Source organism: Vipera berus, assembly GCF_964194415.1.
Source record: "Vipera berus genome assembly, chromosome: 9".
NCBI classification, from domain to species: Eukaryota; Metazoa; Chordata; class Lepidosauria; order Squamata; family Viperidae; genus Vipera; species Vipera berus.
Window position 1 is genome coordinate 20,532,613 of NC_138212.1, and position 19,185 is coordinate 20,551,797.

Below are 19,185 nucleotides of genomic sequence, written 5' to 3' on the forward strand. Positions count from 1 at the left end.
AAACCAAAATCTCTGAGAAACAAAGCTGGCTTGGTAGTTTTCACTTTCAATAGGTGGGATGCAGAAGTGTAGTCAAAATCCAGTCCAAACTTCAGAGACCAAAGTCCGGTTTGTCAGCCAGCCCAAGGTCAGAACTGCACAAACAAGACTCCATGAGCAACACACCAGAACAGAAGATCAGGTGCTTGTTTGAAACGGAGTAACATGGGCCAGGGCTGTCTCTTAAATCAAGCCGTAGCCAGCTCTGTTTAAGCAAGAGAGTTACTCTCATGCTTGGCAAGAAGGCTCATTCAGCATCTTTGCTCTGCTCTCCAAATACGAGGGCTTGGAAGTGGTATATCATCACCTGACTGTTCCACCTATTCTGAGGGTGCCTGTACTTGATAAACGTCAGGTAATTCCTGGCTTGGAGTCTCTTGAAGCTGACATCACATGTGTTCAGTTAGAGTAACTTCTTCAGGCTCAGACTCCTGGACCATGACAAAATCTCTCTTCGGTACCATAGAGGTTTAGCTCCAATTGCAAAAATCCATGAAATAGCTGCCCATTCCACATTTCTTTTGAATGGGAATGAAATAAAACCAATCACATAGATGCTAAAATAGTTTTTTAAGAAAGACTACAACTGAAAGCCCACAAACTTTCAAAAAATTGGGGTAGGCACATGGGTCACATAGCTTGGCTCATTCTGTACTTTTACCTTGCTCTTTCCTTATTATTCAAAAGACAGAAGTGTGGTGTGTGTGTGTGTGTGTGTTTTTGGGTGGCATCTATACATAACTGAGGTGGGAAAATTCAGAAGATACAGATTCTCGAAAAATCTTGTGAAAGAGTCCCCTTTTCTTACAAGCTCAGATTAATGTGGCAGGAAAAGCACGCTTTAGCCTTTCTCACCATCTGGTCTATTTCTATATCCGCATTGACTGGTGGCCCAAAAGATGATCCTGGAACATCGTTTGTTCTTGGAATGAAACTTAGTTTCTCCCTGATTTAGCACAGTCTTGGTGCAAGAAGGGCAGAGAAAATGTTTGCCTTTGAAATGCTATACCTACAGTGCAGAAGCAGCTTCTTCTCAGTGTGGGTGAGAAGGTATGTGTGTGTGTGTGTGTGTGTGTGTGTGTGTGTGTGTGTGTATGTGTATATACATGTTGGGTTTGCCCCAAATAAGAGCTAAGGTTAAAATAAGGCGGTGTAATTTACAGTTCACCATATTGTGGGAACCCAGCAATTGTGTAACCATGTTGTGTGAAGCAGACCCTCACACTAAGACTCTCTGAGCATGGCATGTTAGATGAATGTAGAGCTGAGTTTTGTTAACCTGGGTTCTGCATGTTGCATGAATTCACCATACAGACATCCCTCAGCTTACAACCACAATTGGGACCAGAATTTTGGTCACTAAGCAAGGTGGGTTTTAAGTGAGTTGCACCTGATTTCATGACCTTTTTTTGTCAGGGTTAAACAAATCAATATAGTTAAGTGAATCATGTGGCCTTTAAGTGACCATGGCTGTGAGGATGCTGTGATGGTCTTAAGTGCAATGACCGGCTGAAAGTCATTTTCTTCAGGGTCGTTGTAGCTTTGAATGGTCGCTAAACAAATGGTTGTTAAGTCAAAGTCTACCTGCATTGACTCTTGGTTTCTTGTACAATGAGCAAGAAGATTGAGAGGGGGAGTGGGGCTGCTTATCTCAACAAAGAACAACAGAGAAAGCTTTTCTTAAGGCCTGGCTGGGCTTCAGACTTTCTACATTTTCCTTTGAGTGGAGATATCGATTTGATTAAAACAATAATGCTTCTCACTTCTACAGCACGTCTTCTGTTAAATAAGCTGTACGAAGCCTTGCAAGGGGATTCAGTGGGACTGTCTCCAGGTTACACACTGGGGAAGGCAGGAGCAAAGGGCTTGGAGATCTCCAAAGTCAACTTCATCAATTCACTACAAAGGGGAAATATGACTCAGTGACAGTCCAGATCGTATCTTGGGCTCTTGGCCATTACGGGGATATTAGCATACAAGCAAGACCTGGAGGGTAATTCAGTAATCAGTTCTCCTGTTTCCCATGAATTTCTCTCCCCTGAGAATGAGGCCTTTAGCTTATCTCATTAACGTGAGATAACAAATAAGCTAACACAAGGTGAGCCTTGTTCAGCTTCAGTGAGGCCCTCTGCATTGTACAGGCAACGCAATTGGAGGCTCTGAGCCTATGGCAGGTCACTTCATCCGAGACTCTGTGTCCCTCCAAGGCCTCCTCCTCCACCAGCAGTTCTGCTTACCAGAAAAGACCTCTCTGTGCAAGATCTTGGAAACCATTTTGTCGGTAGACATACCAGGGGAGAATTTGGTTCCTTTTGCAAAACTCAGAGGGAGGGTTGAAGATTAACAGAATATAGAAGACCTCCAAACTTGGTGTAGCTTTCATATCTATGCATGATGGTATGTGGGGAAGACCTTGGGAGACACCACAGATGGAAAAACCTCACATAAAAAGTATCTCAGTCCACTGGAACGGAGAGGACATGGGAAGCGCTTCAGAAAGGGCCCTTCCTAGTTTTCTGGAGAGTAAAAGGGAAAGAGGGGAGAAATAATTTCAGTCTTGCAAGATTCTGTAAATGCAAACTTATGATGCAGACAGAGATAATTTTCCTGGTTCTGCTTCTTGTCTAGACAACCTCACAAGGCTAACACTGTAGAGAATGATAGTTGTTGTTCCCTCCCTGCTTTCTAATTCTTATCTCTGTTGTTCTACAACCTCCTGGGAGCAGCTTCTATCTGCTATCAGCTGCTACTTAAGCCAGCAAAACTGTAGGCCAGGGGTCTTCAAACTTGGCCCTTTTATGACTTGTGGACTTCAACTCCCAGAATTCCTCAGCCAGTGTGCCTGGCTGTGGAATTCTGGGAGTTGAAGTCCACAAGTCATAAAAGGGCCAAGTTTGAAGACCCCTGCTGTAGGCTCTCAGAGTCTCCCTCTCCCTCTCCATCCATCCATCCATCCATCCATCCATCCATCCATCCATCCATCCATCCATCCATCTATCTATCTATCTATCTATCTATCTATCTATCTATCTATCTATCTATCTATCATCTTCCATCCTTCAAATGATTTTGAGTACAGTTTAGCAATAACAAGGCTTGAAAAAACACAACAAACAGAAAGAGGAAAAAAAACTGTAAAAAAGAGTAATTTCTGACTTTAATTCATATAAAACCCTAAAAATCAATGGCCCTTTGAACTGGACTAAATTATAGCAAACAGTGCTTCTATAATCATAAGCCAATCATTGAAACATCAAAACCTAAGGTTGAATGTTCATTTCTTTCAATTCCGGGGGGGGGGGGATCCATAAGTGGTTTCCAAGTAGAAACAAATCTAGATGAAGTCCTCTCTTGAATCAAAGCAGTCAATTTCACCATCTCTGCCAACTCCATTAATTTCACCATCGATTCTTGCATTGTGGACATATGTGAGTCCTCCCATCTCTGCACACGCCATCTAGGTCTAGGATATCAGACCTGCCTCAGCCTGAACTCCTAAGTAAGAGCAATCCTTAACTCCATTTACTGAGAAAGGTATAGTCCACTGGAAGTCAAGTGAATTACACTAATGCACAGGCAGAACTGAGAAATCACGTGCCTAATTTTCCCCTCCCTTAGTTGCCTTCAATCATTGGGACCCCAATCTTCAATCACATTCAAACAAGATGCTTTTAGAATGGTCATTCCAGGTGTAGGTTTGGTATGCAGCTGCACTCTGTTCCCAGCTGGTTGTCCTTGAAGCCCCTCTTGGAGAGATAGAGTAAACTTTCATTTCCCTCAAAGCATCCCCCTCTCCCATCCAGCCCCCCCCCCCTGTTCATGGCAGCTGATATTGAATGGTTGCGAAGCACAGCTTATTTTGAAACCATACTTTCCCCCAATGTCAGGCAAAAAGAATCAGGATCATTCATAAGGCTGCAGCATAGGAGATTTATTCAAGCCTATACAACAAGATTCTGTGAACTAAAATTTAACAGTAAATTGGTGCCAAATAAGGGTTCACAGAATTCAGGAGTGGCTGGACTTGGGTCTCTTTTGATAATGCAAGGATTCTAAACTGATGATGCTCTTAACTCCACCATCCCCAGCTCTGCCTGCTCTTATCCTATCCCTAGATTATCTAAGCCACCTTGGCCTCTCAAAAGACAACAAGGCTACACCACTTCAAGAAAAAAAAGATCATCGACATTCTTCTAACATTACTGGAAATCTGAAACATCATTCTTAGAACTCAGGTAACTTTTTCCCATGCTGCTTAGATACCATCTGCCCCCTCCAATGCCCTTCCTTGGTTGTGGTCAATGAGTTTTCATGGATGAGTCCTATCCCCCCAGGGCCCCGGCGCATGATGACTCTGCAAATGAAAAAACACATTACCCTCTTAACCGCCCAGCTACACTAACATTTTATATCTAGGTGCCTTGGGGTTTTAATTGAATGTCAAACATAATTTGAGGAAGGTAACAGAGAGTTTGAGATACTGCCCTTAGAAAGCAATTCAGTGGTTGCAAATTACTTGCAGGCTTGTAGCAAAGAAGGATGAGAAATTTCACCCCTTGCCTTCTCATGCCATTCACCAGAAGGACGGGTCAGTCTCACCATAGGGAGAGCACAGTGTTGTTGGCAGTTGAAGCTGGGCAGACTTCACTTCTTTTACGCATGAACTGTAACTTCCTTCCACCTGTCCATCAAGGATAACATCTCTTATGAGTTGTCTTTCCCAACTGAGATTAATTTCATGTCACTCTTCTCAGACAGACTCCAGTAGAATACTCATCATAGATGGTATTTTACACCTGGAAAGATGATGGTTTCAAAGTCAGCCAGCCAAAGGCATCTCGAGAAGGTCAGAAAAACATGGAAAATTGGTCATCCAACTGGGTCCCAGTTGTCTCTCTCACACCCTTCTTTCAGGACCTGTAACACCTACTCTCAATAGCAATAGCAATAGCAACAACACTTATATACCACCTCAAAGTGCTTTACAGCACTCTCTGAGCAGTTTAATGTCAGCAAATTGCCCCAACAAACTGGGTCCTCATTTTACCAACCTCAAAAGGATGGAAGGCTGAGTCAAGTTTGAGCCCCGTCAAGATCAAACTCCAAGCTGTGGACGGAGTTTGCTTGCAATATTGCACGTTTAACCACTGCGTTACCACGGCTCTCAGCTATAGGTTTGTAATTAAACAACATAATGGAAATATATCTCCAAATGTACTACTAAACATCCATAGCAATTGTTACTCATGGCAAAAACCCTCTATCAATTTTCCAATCTCTGAGTTGTTGGAGAAAATGGAATGTGGAAGGAGAAGGAAAGAGAAGCTACAAAGAAAGAGAAGTCCGGAAGCCAAATTCCAACTAATCGATATTCTACCGAGTTCTCCATCCCAATCCTGGCTGGAGAATTCTGGGAATTGAAATCCATGCCTTTTAAAATTGCCAAGTTTGAAAAACACTGGTTTATAGGGTAATCAAACTAATCTTTCTCTGGCTAGTTTTGTTGTGATTCAGGGTCAGCCTGTGGGTTCGGCAGTTGGGTCGGACGACTCAGAGGAGGAGGAGGGGGGTGTTGAAGACCTTGCTGAGGGGGTTGAAGATCTTGCTGATGAGAGCCCTCAGCCAGGCCCCTCCCACTTGGTCACCACGGAGACCCAGCTGGGTGAGCCTGACAGCGTGGATGAAGATGACCCACAGCTGACCCTGTTCAAGGACGCCCGATGCAGGAGGCAGTCAATCAGGAGTAAACAGAGGAAGGCAATGGGGCTCCTCAGAAGGAGGCAGAGAGAAGCCACGCCCTGAACTCTATATAAGGGGAATGTGTGGGGAGGGCTGGTTTGCTGAAGGCAACCACTTGGATAGTTCCTGTTTCTTAAAGCTCCTGTTTCTTGGTTTGTCTTGTTCCATTTGTTTTTGTAGCAATAAATTTGGCAGGCGTAATTCCAGCCTCTTGCCTTCTTGTAAAAGGGGTTGTCCCTGCCTTTTCTGCAGGGCCGGTAGCAGGCTGGTACAGAACAAGTTTCTCCATGGCCGTATAGGTCCTTCCTGTCAAATTACTGCATAAATGAACAGTTTTTAAATACATTTGTGGAAAATCTGTGTTTACATCTCCACTCCTTTAACACTTTTTTTTTATTTGAAAACTTTGATGGAACATTTGGGAAGTTGGTGAATGGTGAACTAAATTCTGATCCATGTATCCTTCCAAGTCAATACTGGAATTGTGGTTCTTGGCACAGTTGTTTTCTTGCAGATATTTCCTTACCCAAGTTGGTAATATCAGACCCCCCCCCAAGAAGAGAGTGGGATTTGCTTTTAGTTTATAAAAAAGTGGTTTGCCCTGTTTCAGTGGGAATTTTCTTTCCTTTTTGGTAGTTCCTTAATTGGGCTGTAGTTTACTGCTTGTTTGTTTTGAGTTGCTTGTTGTTCGATCAGGGTATGGTTTACTGCTTGATTGTCAGGTATTAATCTGGGTGTTATTCTCTGCTTATCTGGCTGCTGATTGCTGGCAAGGAGGACTTACTGTCTTTTCCTTTTTTGATTGTCTCTTTTGAATGGTATGTAGATGTTGCTCGTCTCTGTGTACCTGTTGATGGCTGATTAGTCTGAGTGCTTCTTCTGTTGGTAATATTGGAATCCCTTAACTGGAATTTGTCCAGTACACATAACAACAACAAAAAAAGATTTTAGAAGGCACTTTGAAAGGGATGAAGTCTCTCAGGGGACCTGCAAGGCCACAGGGCTTGGTAGCTTTGGCATGATGATGAATCCAAATTAAATGGTGGTGGGAAACCCCCCAAAAAATTAAAAAAATCTCTAAAGGAAATTATCTGCCACTGCTAGAAGATGCATCCAGCCAGAAGTTCATAAAGTACCACCCATCCCTTTTATAATCTAAAAATTAATCAATGAATGTAATAAATATGTTTTTAGTTAATGGTAATAATAAGAATTATTAGGTTAAATATGAATGTTATTGCTTGACAGATAGTAGATATTAAGAGAAAAAGACAGGAAGTATTAAATGTTGAAATAGGAGGAATTTTGATTACCAAATTTAAGATATCTGGAAGTTACCATAAAATAAGAATATTATATTGTATTACTAATTAGTTGATATAAGATGGTGAGAACTCAAATAGATAAGACGTGTATTCTGAACATTAGATCTTGGGATGAATTGTGATAAAGGGAATTGGGGTTATTTAAAACTTGAAAAGTATAAATATCAAACGTTAAATATAAATATTAATGGGAAACTAAAAAAGGGGAAAAATTAACCAGGACATTGATTGTCTAAAAAGATTGAATGTTAAAACAACTAGGATATGTATAAATTAAAAATTATTGATAAATGTAAGAAAGTTATTTTTTATTTAATCGATATAATAAGAATTGTATTAATTTAAAGATGAGACAGTAAATACTAAGGGGAAAAGAGAGGAAACACTTAATGTAATAGTTTGAGATCTGTACAAAAGATATTTGTATGTTATTGAATTATTGACCAACTCAGCCGCCACGTTGCTTTTCAAATATTTAAATGTAAAACTAGAAAACCAATAAAATTTTCTTTTTTAAAAAAAGTACCACCCATCTCAGGAAAGAAAATTTTAATTCTTCAATTTTTCATGTACTGTATTTTCCGGCGTATAAGACGACTGGGCGTATAAGACGACCCCCAACTTTTGAGATGATTTTCATGGGTTAAAGTCTTATACGCCGGAAAATATGGGTAAGTAGGAAGTCAGGGCTGCTTCTCAATTAGGTGAAGGTGTCGCGGCCCACGGGCGCGACATTCAGCGGGGCCCCTCTTCGCAGCACGACACACGGGCCTCGCCCGTCTCCCCACGGATGCGCCTTCCTCACTACGGGAGCCACCCCCGCCATCCCCGCACACCACTGACGCAGGCCCACCTCGACTTGTCGTGAGCCAGCCTTCTCCCGCGCGTCGGCTGCATCACCCGACCGTCCGACGCCACCTTAGAGATCGCACGGCAGCTGGCCAGCGCGTGCATGCGCAGGACGTTTCTGCCGGGACTCACCCGATGCTGGCGGGCTCCGCGGCATCCTTGCCCGGGACCGGGCCCATCCGGGTCGCAGCGAGCCTGGACGCAACGTGGGAGGGGTCATTTGGCGGCAACAGTCTGGCTGAGCGGCGGCTTCAGAATGCGGTGATAGAGGCTGCGCCCGTTACACCTACTAGCCTGGCTGGGAACACGGCGGCGTCAGAGCCTGTGAAGGCTGAAGAGGGGTCCATGGACTGGAGCTGGGAGGGGACCATGCACGGGTGGGTGATGGGCGTGGTGGGAGGAATGGCGGGCCGCGAGGAGGTGGTCCCAGAGTACAATGGAAGTTTACCTGGCGAGCGGAAGACGCCGGGAGGCAGGGGTGAGGCAGGAGGCATTGTCAGGGAAGGGTGGGGTGGAAAAAGGGAGTGGGCGGGTGTAGGCGTGTATGGGTGGGGTGGGCGGTTTATTTATGAGGAGGCCGTCTTTCGCCATTCTCAAGCGCTGGATTTTTCCGTTTCCACTAACAGCTCTGCTCCCGAGGATTTACTATTTTCCGGCGTATAAGGCGACTGGGCGTATAAGACGACCCCCCAACTTTTGAGAAGATTTTCATGCATTAAAAAGTCGTCTTATACGCCGGAAAATACGGTACTGTCCATCTTTCAAAATAAGCAAATGGCCTCATTCCACCTGTTTAATAATGTGGAAGGTCTGAATTGAAGCTCCTTTATACTCTGGCTTAGAATAGTAAGCACCTGGACTGTCACAGTCGGGATAATTTGCACAGGAAAAGGGGTTATTTTCTTCATAAATTGTTTTCTTCTCTACCATTGCAGAGCAAGGAAAAGTCTTGTGTTCACTGATTCTTCACTAGCAAGACAATCAACAGGGAAAAACTAGGAGTGACTCAGCCCATAACTATTTCAAGAAGCACCAGCTTCTTACTTGAAAAATGAACTCATATTCAAGGACGGGCAACACAATGCAACGTCAGGAACAGGACTCTTAAGATTCTTAGAAAGGGACCATGAGGGACTGGTCAACTCTCACTGTAGTTCAGGGGTCTTCAAACGTGGCCCTTTTATGACTTGTGGACTTCAACTCCCAGAATTCCTCAGCCAGGCACGCTGGCTGAGGAATTCTGGGAGTTGAAGTCCACAAGTCATAAAAGGGTCATGTTTGAAGACCCCTGCTGTAGTTCACTGAAGGATCTGCAATGCAAGATGCCCTCCTGGATTGTAGTCCAGCTCTTGGCTTCAGTACTTGCAAGTGAAGGATCAGAAAGATTCCAGAGCATTTTTTTTCCACATTAATGACTTTTGTTCCATGCTTAAGCTTTTATGAGCTATTTTGTCTTCAGCTGAAGCTCACAAAAGCTGATGCCTTTTAATAAAATTGGTTTGCCAGAAATGGTGCTATCAGACTCCTAATTTATACCTAACGTGGCCATCGTCCTGCAATGTCTAAGTGAAGAAACATCTCCAGCATTCAGGGTGTTAGTACTCTGTACAGCATCTCTTTCCGTGAAGAAGTTTCCTTGACTGTTTACAATGAGTCTCTTCCTTTGTTTTTGTTTTTTAAAAAAATCAGAATTGCTTACAACAGTATCACAGATTACGCTAGTCTTTCCTTCTTGTTTGGACCTCCTGGGAATTCCTCTGAAATAAGTCTTTCCAGGCAGCACTGTGGAAAATAATCTTGGCCTGCTGGTGTTGTAAACACTCATAAAGGTTCAACAAAACTGAAATGAGGTCCCTTGGTCACAGCGTACATTTTTAAGAAAGCAAACAAAAGAAAAATAAGAAACTACTCAGTAGATTTGTTTGCTTACTGGGTCAAGGACAAATACCAGCCAATCTTTTTGGCAGGCAGTTGTCCCATCCTAAATTCCTTGGAGACTGTCACTTCCAAATCTGTTTCCGTGGAAATATGGGGCAGCATTATTTTGCATCCCTGAATGTATCCTTTATTTTTATTATCGTTATTATTTAGAGAAGATACATTCTGGAACATGTTCCATGTAACCATTCCAGGGTGATGCCAAAGGAGCAAATAAAATAAAAATGATTAGCCTACTATAATAAAGGACAACCAATTAGTAAAACAATAAAATAAAACAAATAATAAAGCTAACAGAGCACATGAGAGGTATTTTGGACAGCAGGCTGGAAACTCAGAGACCGTAAGCGAAAACATTTGAAGAACGGTTGCTGGAATTGGATATGTCTAGTTTAATGAAAAGAAGGACTTGGGAATGACATGATTGACAGCAGTGTTCCAATATATGAGGGGTTGCCACAAAAAAGAGGGAGTCAGTCTATTCTCCAAAGCACCTGAGGGTGGGATAAGAAGCAACGAATGGAAACTAACCAAAGAGAGAAGCAACCTAGAACTAAGGAGAAATTTCCTGACAGTTAGAACAATTAACCAGTGGAACAACCTGCCTCCAGAAGCTGTGAATGCTCCAACACTGGAGGTTTTTAAGAAACGATTGGACAACCATTTGCCTGAAAAGGTATAGGGTCTCATGCTTGAGGAGGGGATTACACTAGAAGAGCTCCAAGGCCCCTTTCAGCTCCATTATTTTGTTATTCTGCTAGAGTTCGAGTTCGTCTTAGGATGGTTAACCTTAGACCAGTCCCTCTCTTCCCCTAGGAAGAAGTGAAAAACTTGCCTAGAAAACTGTGGAACTGGTCCTAGACAAATGCTGGAGTCAAAACTGACTCCAAGACACAATAAAAACACATATGATTAAAAGACAGGGGGAAAAGGTCGGGAGGAAGATCACATATATTTATTCATCAATTTACACTTATTCTTTTGCACGACATCTTTCTTGCCCTAAAGGAAATCTGCCAAAATTCTTGCTATGAACCACTGACCTTTTCTAAACTCTCAAAGCTGGTTGGAGCACCCCAGAAATGCAACCCATTTTTAATCCTTTCTAGAAATGGTGTAGCACCTATAACACCCTACATATCCACAGAGAGCCACAATGATACTAGCATGATGAACTCTGCATTGTGACATCTACCCTTTCATACATGTTGCAATGCTGCACCCAAGTATTAAGGGTGGAGTTTATATTCTGTTCAGGGATCTCCTCATTTTTTTTAGGGGATGTCCATGGCAACTTTCCCCAATTCACACCCTTCTTTCAAATGGAATGGGACAACTTGCCACAACCAACTTGCTGTGGCCAACTCACCATGGCCAATTCACTGTGGGACAACTTGTTGCAGGACAATTTATCAATTCAATTTAATTATTTTTTAAAAAATATGTGGCAAGTTGGCCATGGCGAGTTAGCGGTGGCAAGTTGGCCATGGCGAGTTGGCTCTGGAAAGTTGACCATGGTGAGTTGGCTCTGGCAATTTGGCCCAGGCAAGTGCACCATGGCAAGTTGGCCATGGCAAGCTGACTCTGTAATGTTGACCATGGTGAGTTGGCAGTGGCAAGCTGACCACGACGAGTTGGCTGTGGCAAGTTGGCCCTGGCAAGTTGGCCATGATGAGCTGGCCTGGCAAGTTGGCCATGGTGAGTTGGCCATGGCAAGTTGGCCCTGCAAGTTGACCATGGTGAGTTGGCTGTGGCAAATGGACCATGGCGAGTTGGCCATGGTGAGTTGGCCACAGTGAATTGTCATAGGCCGTCTTTCAAAGGTTCCTTCCAGTTGCAAGAGCTGATGGAGCATCCAAGCCAAAATGTCTAGGATTGCCAAATTGGTAAAACTTGAGAGAGGTTATATCATGGCAACTGGACCGAAATTTGTTAATCTGAGACGTTTTGTTACTCATCCAAGTAACCTCATCAGTCAAAATAAAAAAAAAATAGTTAGGCAGAGAGTCAAAGAGTCATTGGAATGTACCAACTTTTGACCCATCAACTGCAGGGGTTTCTCCCCAAAATGTATTGAAATATGTTAATGAAAACCCAATCATCCAGGACAAAATTATCTAAATAGGTTAAAACATGGCAACTGGACCAAAGTTTGTTAATCTGAGATGTTTTGTTACTCATCCAAATAACTTCATCAGTCAAAGAAACAATGGAGGTGACCAAGAGAAGCAGAAAGCAAAGAGGCTCCAGAAAGCAAGTTAGGGTGAGGGAAGATGGATGTTTCTGCAGCTGTATATAAAATCCTCAACTTATGACCAGTCACTTAGTGACTATTTGAGGTTATGACAGGCCCTCCAAAAGGATCCCAATTTTTAAGTTGCCCTTGGCAACTGTCTTATCTTTACAGATATTTGCAGTGTTTTGCAGTCACATGATTTTCTGGGTTTGTTTGTCTGTTTCTAGTGTATACTTCCGGTTTTCAACAAAAAATGCCCAAGGGGTAAAATGGATTTGCTTAATGACCACCGTGTTCACTTAACAACTACTATAAGAAAGGTTGTAAAACTAAGTCTGGTTACATGGTGAGCTGCTTAACAACTGCAATGAATTATGACTGTAACTGCAATCTCAATTATAGTCCTAAGTTGAGAACAACCTCTACCTGAAACGACAATCTCTTTCTTTATTTCTCAGTTGTCCATAATTGATGCCAGCTCCATCCCACAGATGTTGGCAACCTTAAATACATGTGTGTGTATGTGTATCTGCATCCATCGTACATATGCATTGCTCATAGATGCTTTTCACAAAGAATTTTTGTATTATTTTCACACACACACACACACACACACATACTGGTCCCAATGGGTGCACTTTTTTTTACTTTGGAGAACCAATCACAAAACATCATCTCACAGCAAAGCCCTGTTCTGATTTGTGCTAACAGTTTGTGAAACGAAAATGAGTTAAATGCACAACAAAATACAAATCAGCTTGTATTGAGTCATAAAAGACCTAAAGGTTGGGCGCACTCGTGGTCGTACGGTGAGGACTATCTGTAGTCGCCACAGACAAATGGCCATCGCAGAGAGTCAACCGTCCCCTTCCTCTCCCCGCCTGTCCTTACCGTGCTTAATCTCTGGAGAATATACATCATTCGCATTCCCAGAATGCAATTGGGTCACGCAGCAGTTGTTTCTGCTGCTGGCGGTGGTGGCCGCGGGGGGCGTCAGGGCATTGGAAAGTGTCTGGTTGACCACTGGAGGAGCCGGCAAGGTTCGGGGTGCCTGGCAGGTGCAGCCCGTTTGTGAGAGACTGCAGGGCTGGCTGGCCCCTGGCCGAAGGCAGTCCTCCAGCCACCGGCAGAGCACACTGCAGGTGAACTGGCTGGAGTTGTTGTTGTTGATCAGGAGGACTTCGACAAAGCGGAACTCCACGGCTTCGGGGGGCAGCAAGCGGCTGGCTGCTTCGGGCTCCTCCGCCAGGCAGAGCTGCACAAAGTTCTTGTCGAAATGAAAAAAGGCAAAGGGCCCCCCGCCTTGGCAAAGCTCCAAGCCCGCTTCCTCCTCCTCTTCCTCCTCTTCCTCTCTCCCCTCCTGGGGCAAGGCGGTGGCTCTGGGCTGGCTGCAGGTGTCATTGGAGAGGTAATGGTCCAGCGGAAGCACCATGGGCGAGTAGTGGGTGCAGACCTGCTCCTCCCGGTTGAACTTGAGATACAGAGAGTATTTGGTGGGATCTGGGTTCTCCAGGGTCCATGAGCAGCCGGTGGAGACGGTGGGGAAGAGGTCCTTCAAGGAAAAGGATCCGTAGAGGACCCCGGAGGCCAAGGCGGAGCAAGCACTTGGAGCCGGATCAAAGCCCCAGGACAGCCACACCAGACACGATATCACAGACAGTAAGAATGGTCCAGTAGGGTTCATCCTATGACATTTGCCCTTCGGGAGAGAAAGAGAGAAAACGGTTACGCCAGAGGATGGGGAGAAGCTGCCGCAGGGTCCGTTCCCCTTGCTGCCACGCAGCCCTGCAAGGTGTAAAGGTAGGACTGGTGTACTTATTTTATTTATTAGATTTGTATCCTGCCTTTATTACTTTATAAATGCAGTAACTCAAGGTGGCAATCCTACGTAATACTCCCCCTGTAACAGAGTCAAGAAAGCTTTTTAAAATTTGCATTAAAAAAATCAGAACATTACCTCTATTTTTTAATTCTGGGAGGAGGAGGAGGAGGAGGAGGAGGAGGAGGAGGAGGAGGAGGAGGAGGAGGAGGAGGAGAGCATAATCAGACTTGCAAGATTTTGTTATTTTAGCCAACCTTAATAAAAAATAGCTCTAGCCTTCCTGCAGAGTTGATTTCCCAATCTGGTTTATCTACTGGGGTTGAGACATACTTTGCTTCCCCATGTTTCACCTCCCAGAGGTTCTTCATTTGGAAGCAGCTCAGACAGATGCCTCCCTAATTCGGTGGTGGAGGAGGAGGAGGAGGAGGAATCTTCTGAAACCATTTCAGCTTCTCTAGATATTCCTCCAAATTTGAGACATCTCTTTGTAAACTAAGGGAGAAGTGAGTTGATTGTCACACTTTCCACAGGTGGGGACATTCTGTTTTCATTATAAAAAAAAAACAACCCTAGACCAGGGGTGGTGAACCTTGGCTCTTTTATGACTCATGGACTTCAACTCCCAGAGGAACTCTGGGAGTTGAAGTCCATGAGTCATAAAAGAGCCGAGGTTGCCTACCCCTGCCCTAGACCAATGGGTCCCACAGCAGAAGCAAGACAGATCATGTCTAGAGGCTGTTTGGAGATCCACACACAAAGCATCATGACCTTCTCACATGAACATTAGGCTCAGCAATGCCTTTGCTTTCCAGGGGCCCTCTGGCTCCTCCCTCCCAACTTACTTTCTTAAAGAGATAAAGAAAGTAAGCCTGACTTGATCTTCCCAAAGGACAGTCCCACACCCAGCTCTTAATAATACATACAGGTTTATTATTTCAATGATCTCACTTCTCAATTCATCAGACTTCCATGAGAGTAAAAAAAAAGCCAAAACAAAATATGCTGTGAGGCTGTGATTGAACCTCTCCCTCTTACATGCATCAAACCTTTGGTGCACATAAAAAAAGGGAAGAGCTTCAATCACGCTGTTGTAGCCAACAACTTGACTTTTCTTACCAAACCCTGAGGATGGTCCTAACTTGATAGCAATGCAGAAGTGCCTTCTGACCAACCAAGGGGCATTCCTAGAAGAACTCCTGTAGATCTCAGATCCCAGAGAATTTCAGATTTACGACTGGTCTTTCCTCTGATGGTCTGATTCTAACTTATTGAGAACTTGAAACCTGAAACCCATACCTCAAAAAGTGCCAAGAAAGCAACTGGCAAACAGCATGAGAAGAGTAGCTGTCTCATTTTGCCTAAATTAAAATTTCTGTTCTAACATCAAGGATTGTCCATGAAGAGCCCACGGCAACTGAGAAATTATTATAAAGAAGGTGACTTTGTCCATATCTTTCCCCCCCCCCCGCCCCAAACACTGAGACAGATACTGCATAGAAATGATGCCCAGAGGGTTGAAATAACAACCGGCATACCTGGTTCTAAGCAAGAGAAGATACTTTTATTCAGGTAAAAGTCATGCAATACAGCTTTTGAAGGGATTGTGACCCTGCTGAAAACAAAGGGGAGATGGAAGGATGGGATCTTCCCCATCTAAAGAAGAAGCAGGTTAGAAATGCAGGCAGTCCCCGATTTGTAACTACAATAGTGATCAGAATTTCTGTTTGCTAAGCAAGGTGATTGTTAAGTGAGTCACGGCCGATGTTATGAGCTTTTTTTTTGCCATTCCACTGTTGAGAAGTCAATCACTGCAATTGTTAAGTGAATTGTATGATCGTTAAGTGAAGCTGACTTCCCCCGTTGACTTTGTTGTAAGCCGGCTAGGAAGATCACAAATGTTGTTCAATATCTGCCAGATGCCAAGTGCCTGAATTTTTATCATGTGACCATGGGGGATGCTGCAATGGTCATAAATGTGAGGACTGATCACATGTCAGTTTTTTTAGTGCCTTGGAAACTTGGAACAGTTGCTAAACAAATGGCTGTGAGTTGAGGACTTCCTAAAACAGGGGTGGGGAACCTTGGCAGCTTTTATGACTTGTGGGCTTCAACTCCCAGAATTTATGCCAGCGTCTTATCCGCTATAGGAAGCCATGGAGATGAACCTGAGGGAAATATTTAGAAAGTGTCACCACAACAAAAAGAACAGATTTCCCAGGAGAAGTGTTAGGAAGAGGGGAGGAAAAAGATGAGCAAAACCTGCAAGATTCTATTCATACAGCCTAGCTCAATAAAGCTTAGTTCTAATCTTCTTACTGAGTCTGTTTCCTGTGCTGGACAACCTTGAAGAGCTGACATTCACATAACCAACAGGAATCATCTTGTCTCTCTTTAGAAACCAGGGGGCGCGGAAGCCAAGGGCCGCTTGCCAGCATGGAGCAAAGCAAGACCGATCTGAGATCGGTCTAGATGGAAATCAGGATAGGGCAGGGGCGAGGAACCTTGGCTCTTTTATGACTCGTGGACTTCAACTCCAAGAATTCCTGAGCCAGCCATGCTGAGGGGAAAGGGAGAGGTTTCCATGCTGAGCTATGGTGGCTCAGGAATTCTGGGAGTTGAAGTCCACGAGTCATAAAAGAGCCAAGGTTGACTACCCCTGGCCTAGGCCTAGGCCACTTTATGACTCGTGGACTTCAACTCCCAGAATTCCTGAGCCAGCCGTGCTGAGGGGAAAAGGAGAGGTTTCCAGGCTGAGCCATGATGGCTCAGGAATTCTGGGAGTTGAAGTCCACGAGTCATAAAAGAGCCAAGGTTCCCTACCCCTGACCTAAAATCTTAAACTACATCTTTTCTCCCTGATGTCTAATTAAAACAACAACAACTTTGCCTTCAGAAATTGTGGGTGCTTCGTCACTCAAGGTTTTTAAGAAGAGACTGGACAGGCACCTGTCTGAAATGATATAGGGACTCCTGCCTGAGCAGGGGGCTGGACTAGAAAACCTCCAAGGTCAGAGCCTTGGTGGAGCAGTGGGCTAATGCCTCCTTAAGTAACACCAGCTGCCTGCAATTAGTGCAGGTTCGCGTCCCACCAGGCTCAAGGTTGACTCAGCCTTCCATCCTTCCGAGGTAGGTAAAATGAGGACCCAGATTGTTGGGGGCAATTAAGCTGACTTTGTAATAATGCCGCTTGGGGGGGTGAAAGCCCTAATAAGCAGGCATATACATAGAATGAAGGCTATTGCTAAGCTTGTAAGCCGCCCTGAGTCTTCGGAGAAGGGCGGGATATAAATGGAATTAAAATAAAAATAAATAAAAAATAAAAAATATCCAGCTATATTCTGATTGATTGAATTAAAAATGTTCACTGAGAGCAAAATACTTCTCCAGCATCCTTCAGTTTGCACAGCTGCAAAAGGTAAAAGGCTAGGAGTTTTTTTTAAAACCCATTGATCAATATTAAATGTTACTGATTATTACAGAAATATCTTTCTTTGTGCAAAGAAAATGGAATTAAAAAGAATCCTGGCTTGTATTCTGGTGTGTTCAAACACAGATATTTGTTTGTAGCAGGACCATCCAGAATCACACTGAGAAGTCATTATGATCATGATTTATCACTTGTTGCTTCCATGTACACTTAGAGTTTCTGCACCTGAGACAAATTCCTTGTGTGTCCAATCACACTTGGCCAATAAAGAATTCTATTCTATTCTGTTCCCTTCCGTTCCCTTCTGTTCCCTTCCCTTCATGTTTGTCAACCTAAGTAATTTTAAGGAGGCTGAGTGTGATGACTGAGAATCACCATAGACATTTAAGATATATGAACTTCAACTCCCAGAATTCCCCAGCTAGAATTCTGGGCATTGAAATCTGCGTATCTTAAAGTTGCTTAAAGCATTTGTTCTTCCATGGGGCAAAAAGAAGAAGAAGAAGAAGAAGAAGAAGAAGAAGAAGAAGAAGAAGAAGAAGAAGAAGAAGAAGAAGAAGAAGAAGAAGAAGAAGAAGAAGAAGAAGAAGAAGAAGAAGAAGAAGAAGAAGAAGAAGAAGAAGAAGATCATCAAAGTAGATGGCATTTTCACATTTCCAAAACTATACACAGCAGCTGGGAATTTTTTTCTTTTTACTGGTACTTTTTCAAAACCCAGTTGATCTTATAACAGGGCCAGAGTCTTTAATTACCAAAGATTTTCTCCCTAGTCTGGCCATTTTTCTGCAGTTTATTTATTTATTTACCATATGGCATATCATACATGGACTAGCAATATACTGTATATATTAACATTTTGCCTAGATAAATAAAACATAAAATATAAATTTTAAAAAGAATCTATGTTCAAATACCAATGTCTAGGCCATTTAACCATTGAAGCGCAGCATCATTTATATTAAAAAAAAACAATTAGACACTGGACCAGTATATGCCCTCAGCTTACAGTCAGTTACTATGTGACCTTCAGTTTGACATGGGCTCCATTTATAAAGAGAGTCCTGGCAGATGCCATGTGATACAAATCCTATTCAGGATTGTGCATTACTGACACTGGAGTTCAAAGCATGGCCCCTTTCTGGGGGGGCGGGGGGTGTCATTTTTATGTCTTCCTATGACTGGTTGTTCAGTGACCCACTTGTTTTTCTATTGGGAATCAGTGTTAAAGTTTCTGGGCAGATGTTCTGCAATGCCAGATTTTCTGCAGATTTTCATTACCAATCAGATCCCAAAATTGCCATATTGGACGTCTGCTCTCCAAAATGGAAAATTAAGTGCAATGGACCAGTTCTGGTTTGATATTCTCATTTTATTAACTACCCAGTGGGTGTTCTCAAGTTTTCATTGTTTGCCTGCAGTCTCAGTGACAGAAGACTCTTAAAAAGGAGGAGATCGGTGAGAACTAGGAGACTGCAAGGTAGGAATTTCAGCCCACTGGGAGAAAACATATTGCCTCCGAGTTCTTAAAAAGCAGTATACGTCTTAAAGCAGCAAAAGCTTGACGTTTGTGAAGCTCAGATTTCCACCCACCAATCCTGCAAGCTGCATTTTCTTTTTAATCTACCAAGCCGTTAAGCACAAACATCCTGGACACGGGTAACTGCTGTTTATAGAGTCATAAAGAGTCCGGCCTTGGCCTCATAAACCCCACAGGAATACACAGTTGAAGAACTGGGCAATTTTCCAACCTGACAAGGGAGTGGAAACCCAGCAGAATTGCCAGCTGTACAAGGAATCCTGTAACTGCTAA

The 19,185-nt window shown here is 43.5% G+C and overlaps 1 protein-coding gene across 1 annotated transcript in view; it reads right to left on the reverse strand.

Annotated features, from left to right (window-relative positions):
* The window catches only part of ADGRB2 (adhesion G protein-coupled receptor B2), a gene marked incomplete at both ends in the record, with an annotated part of 200,334 nt that extends 186,524 nt beyond the window's left edge, over positions 1-13,810 (reverse strand). The window contains one exon of the mRNA XM_081334490.1: positions 13,018-13,810. Within this exon, the coding sequence (XP_081190616.1) occupies positions 13,018-13,810 (793 nt within the window). The remainder of the gene's footprint in view (positions 1-13,017) is intronic.
* Between the last annotated feature and the right edge of the window lie 5,375 nt (positions 13,811-19,185).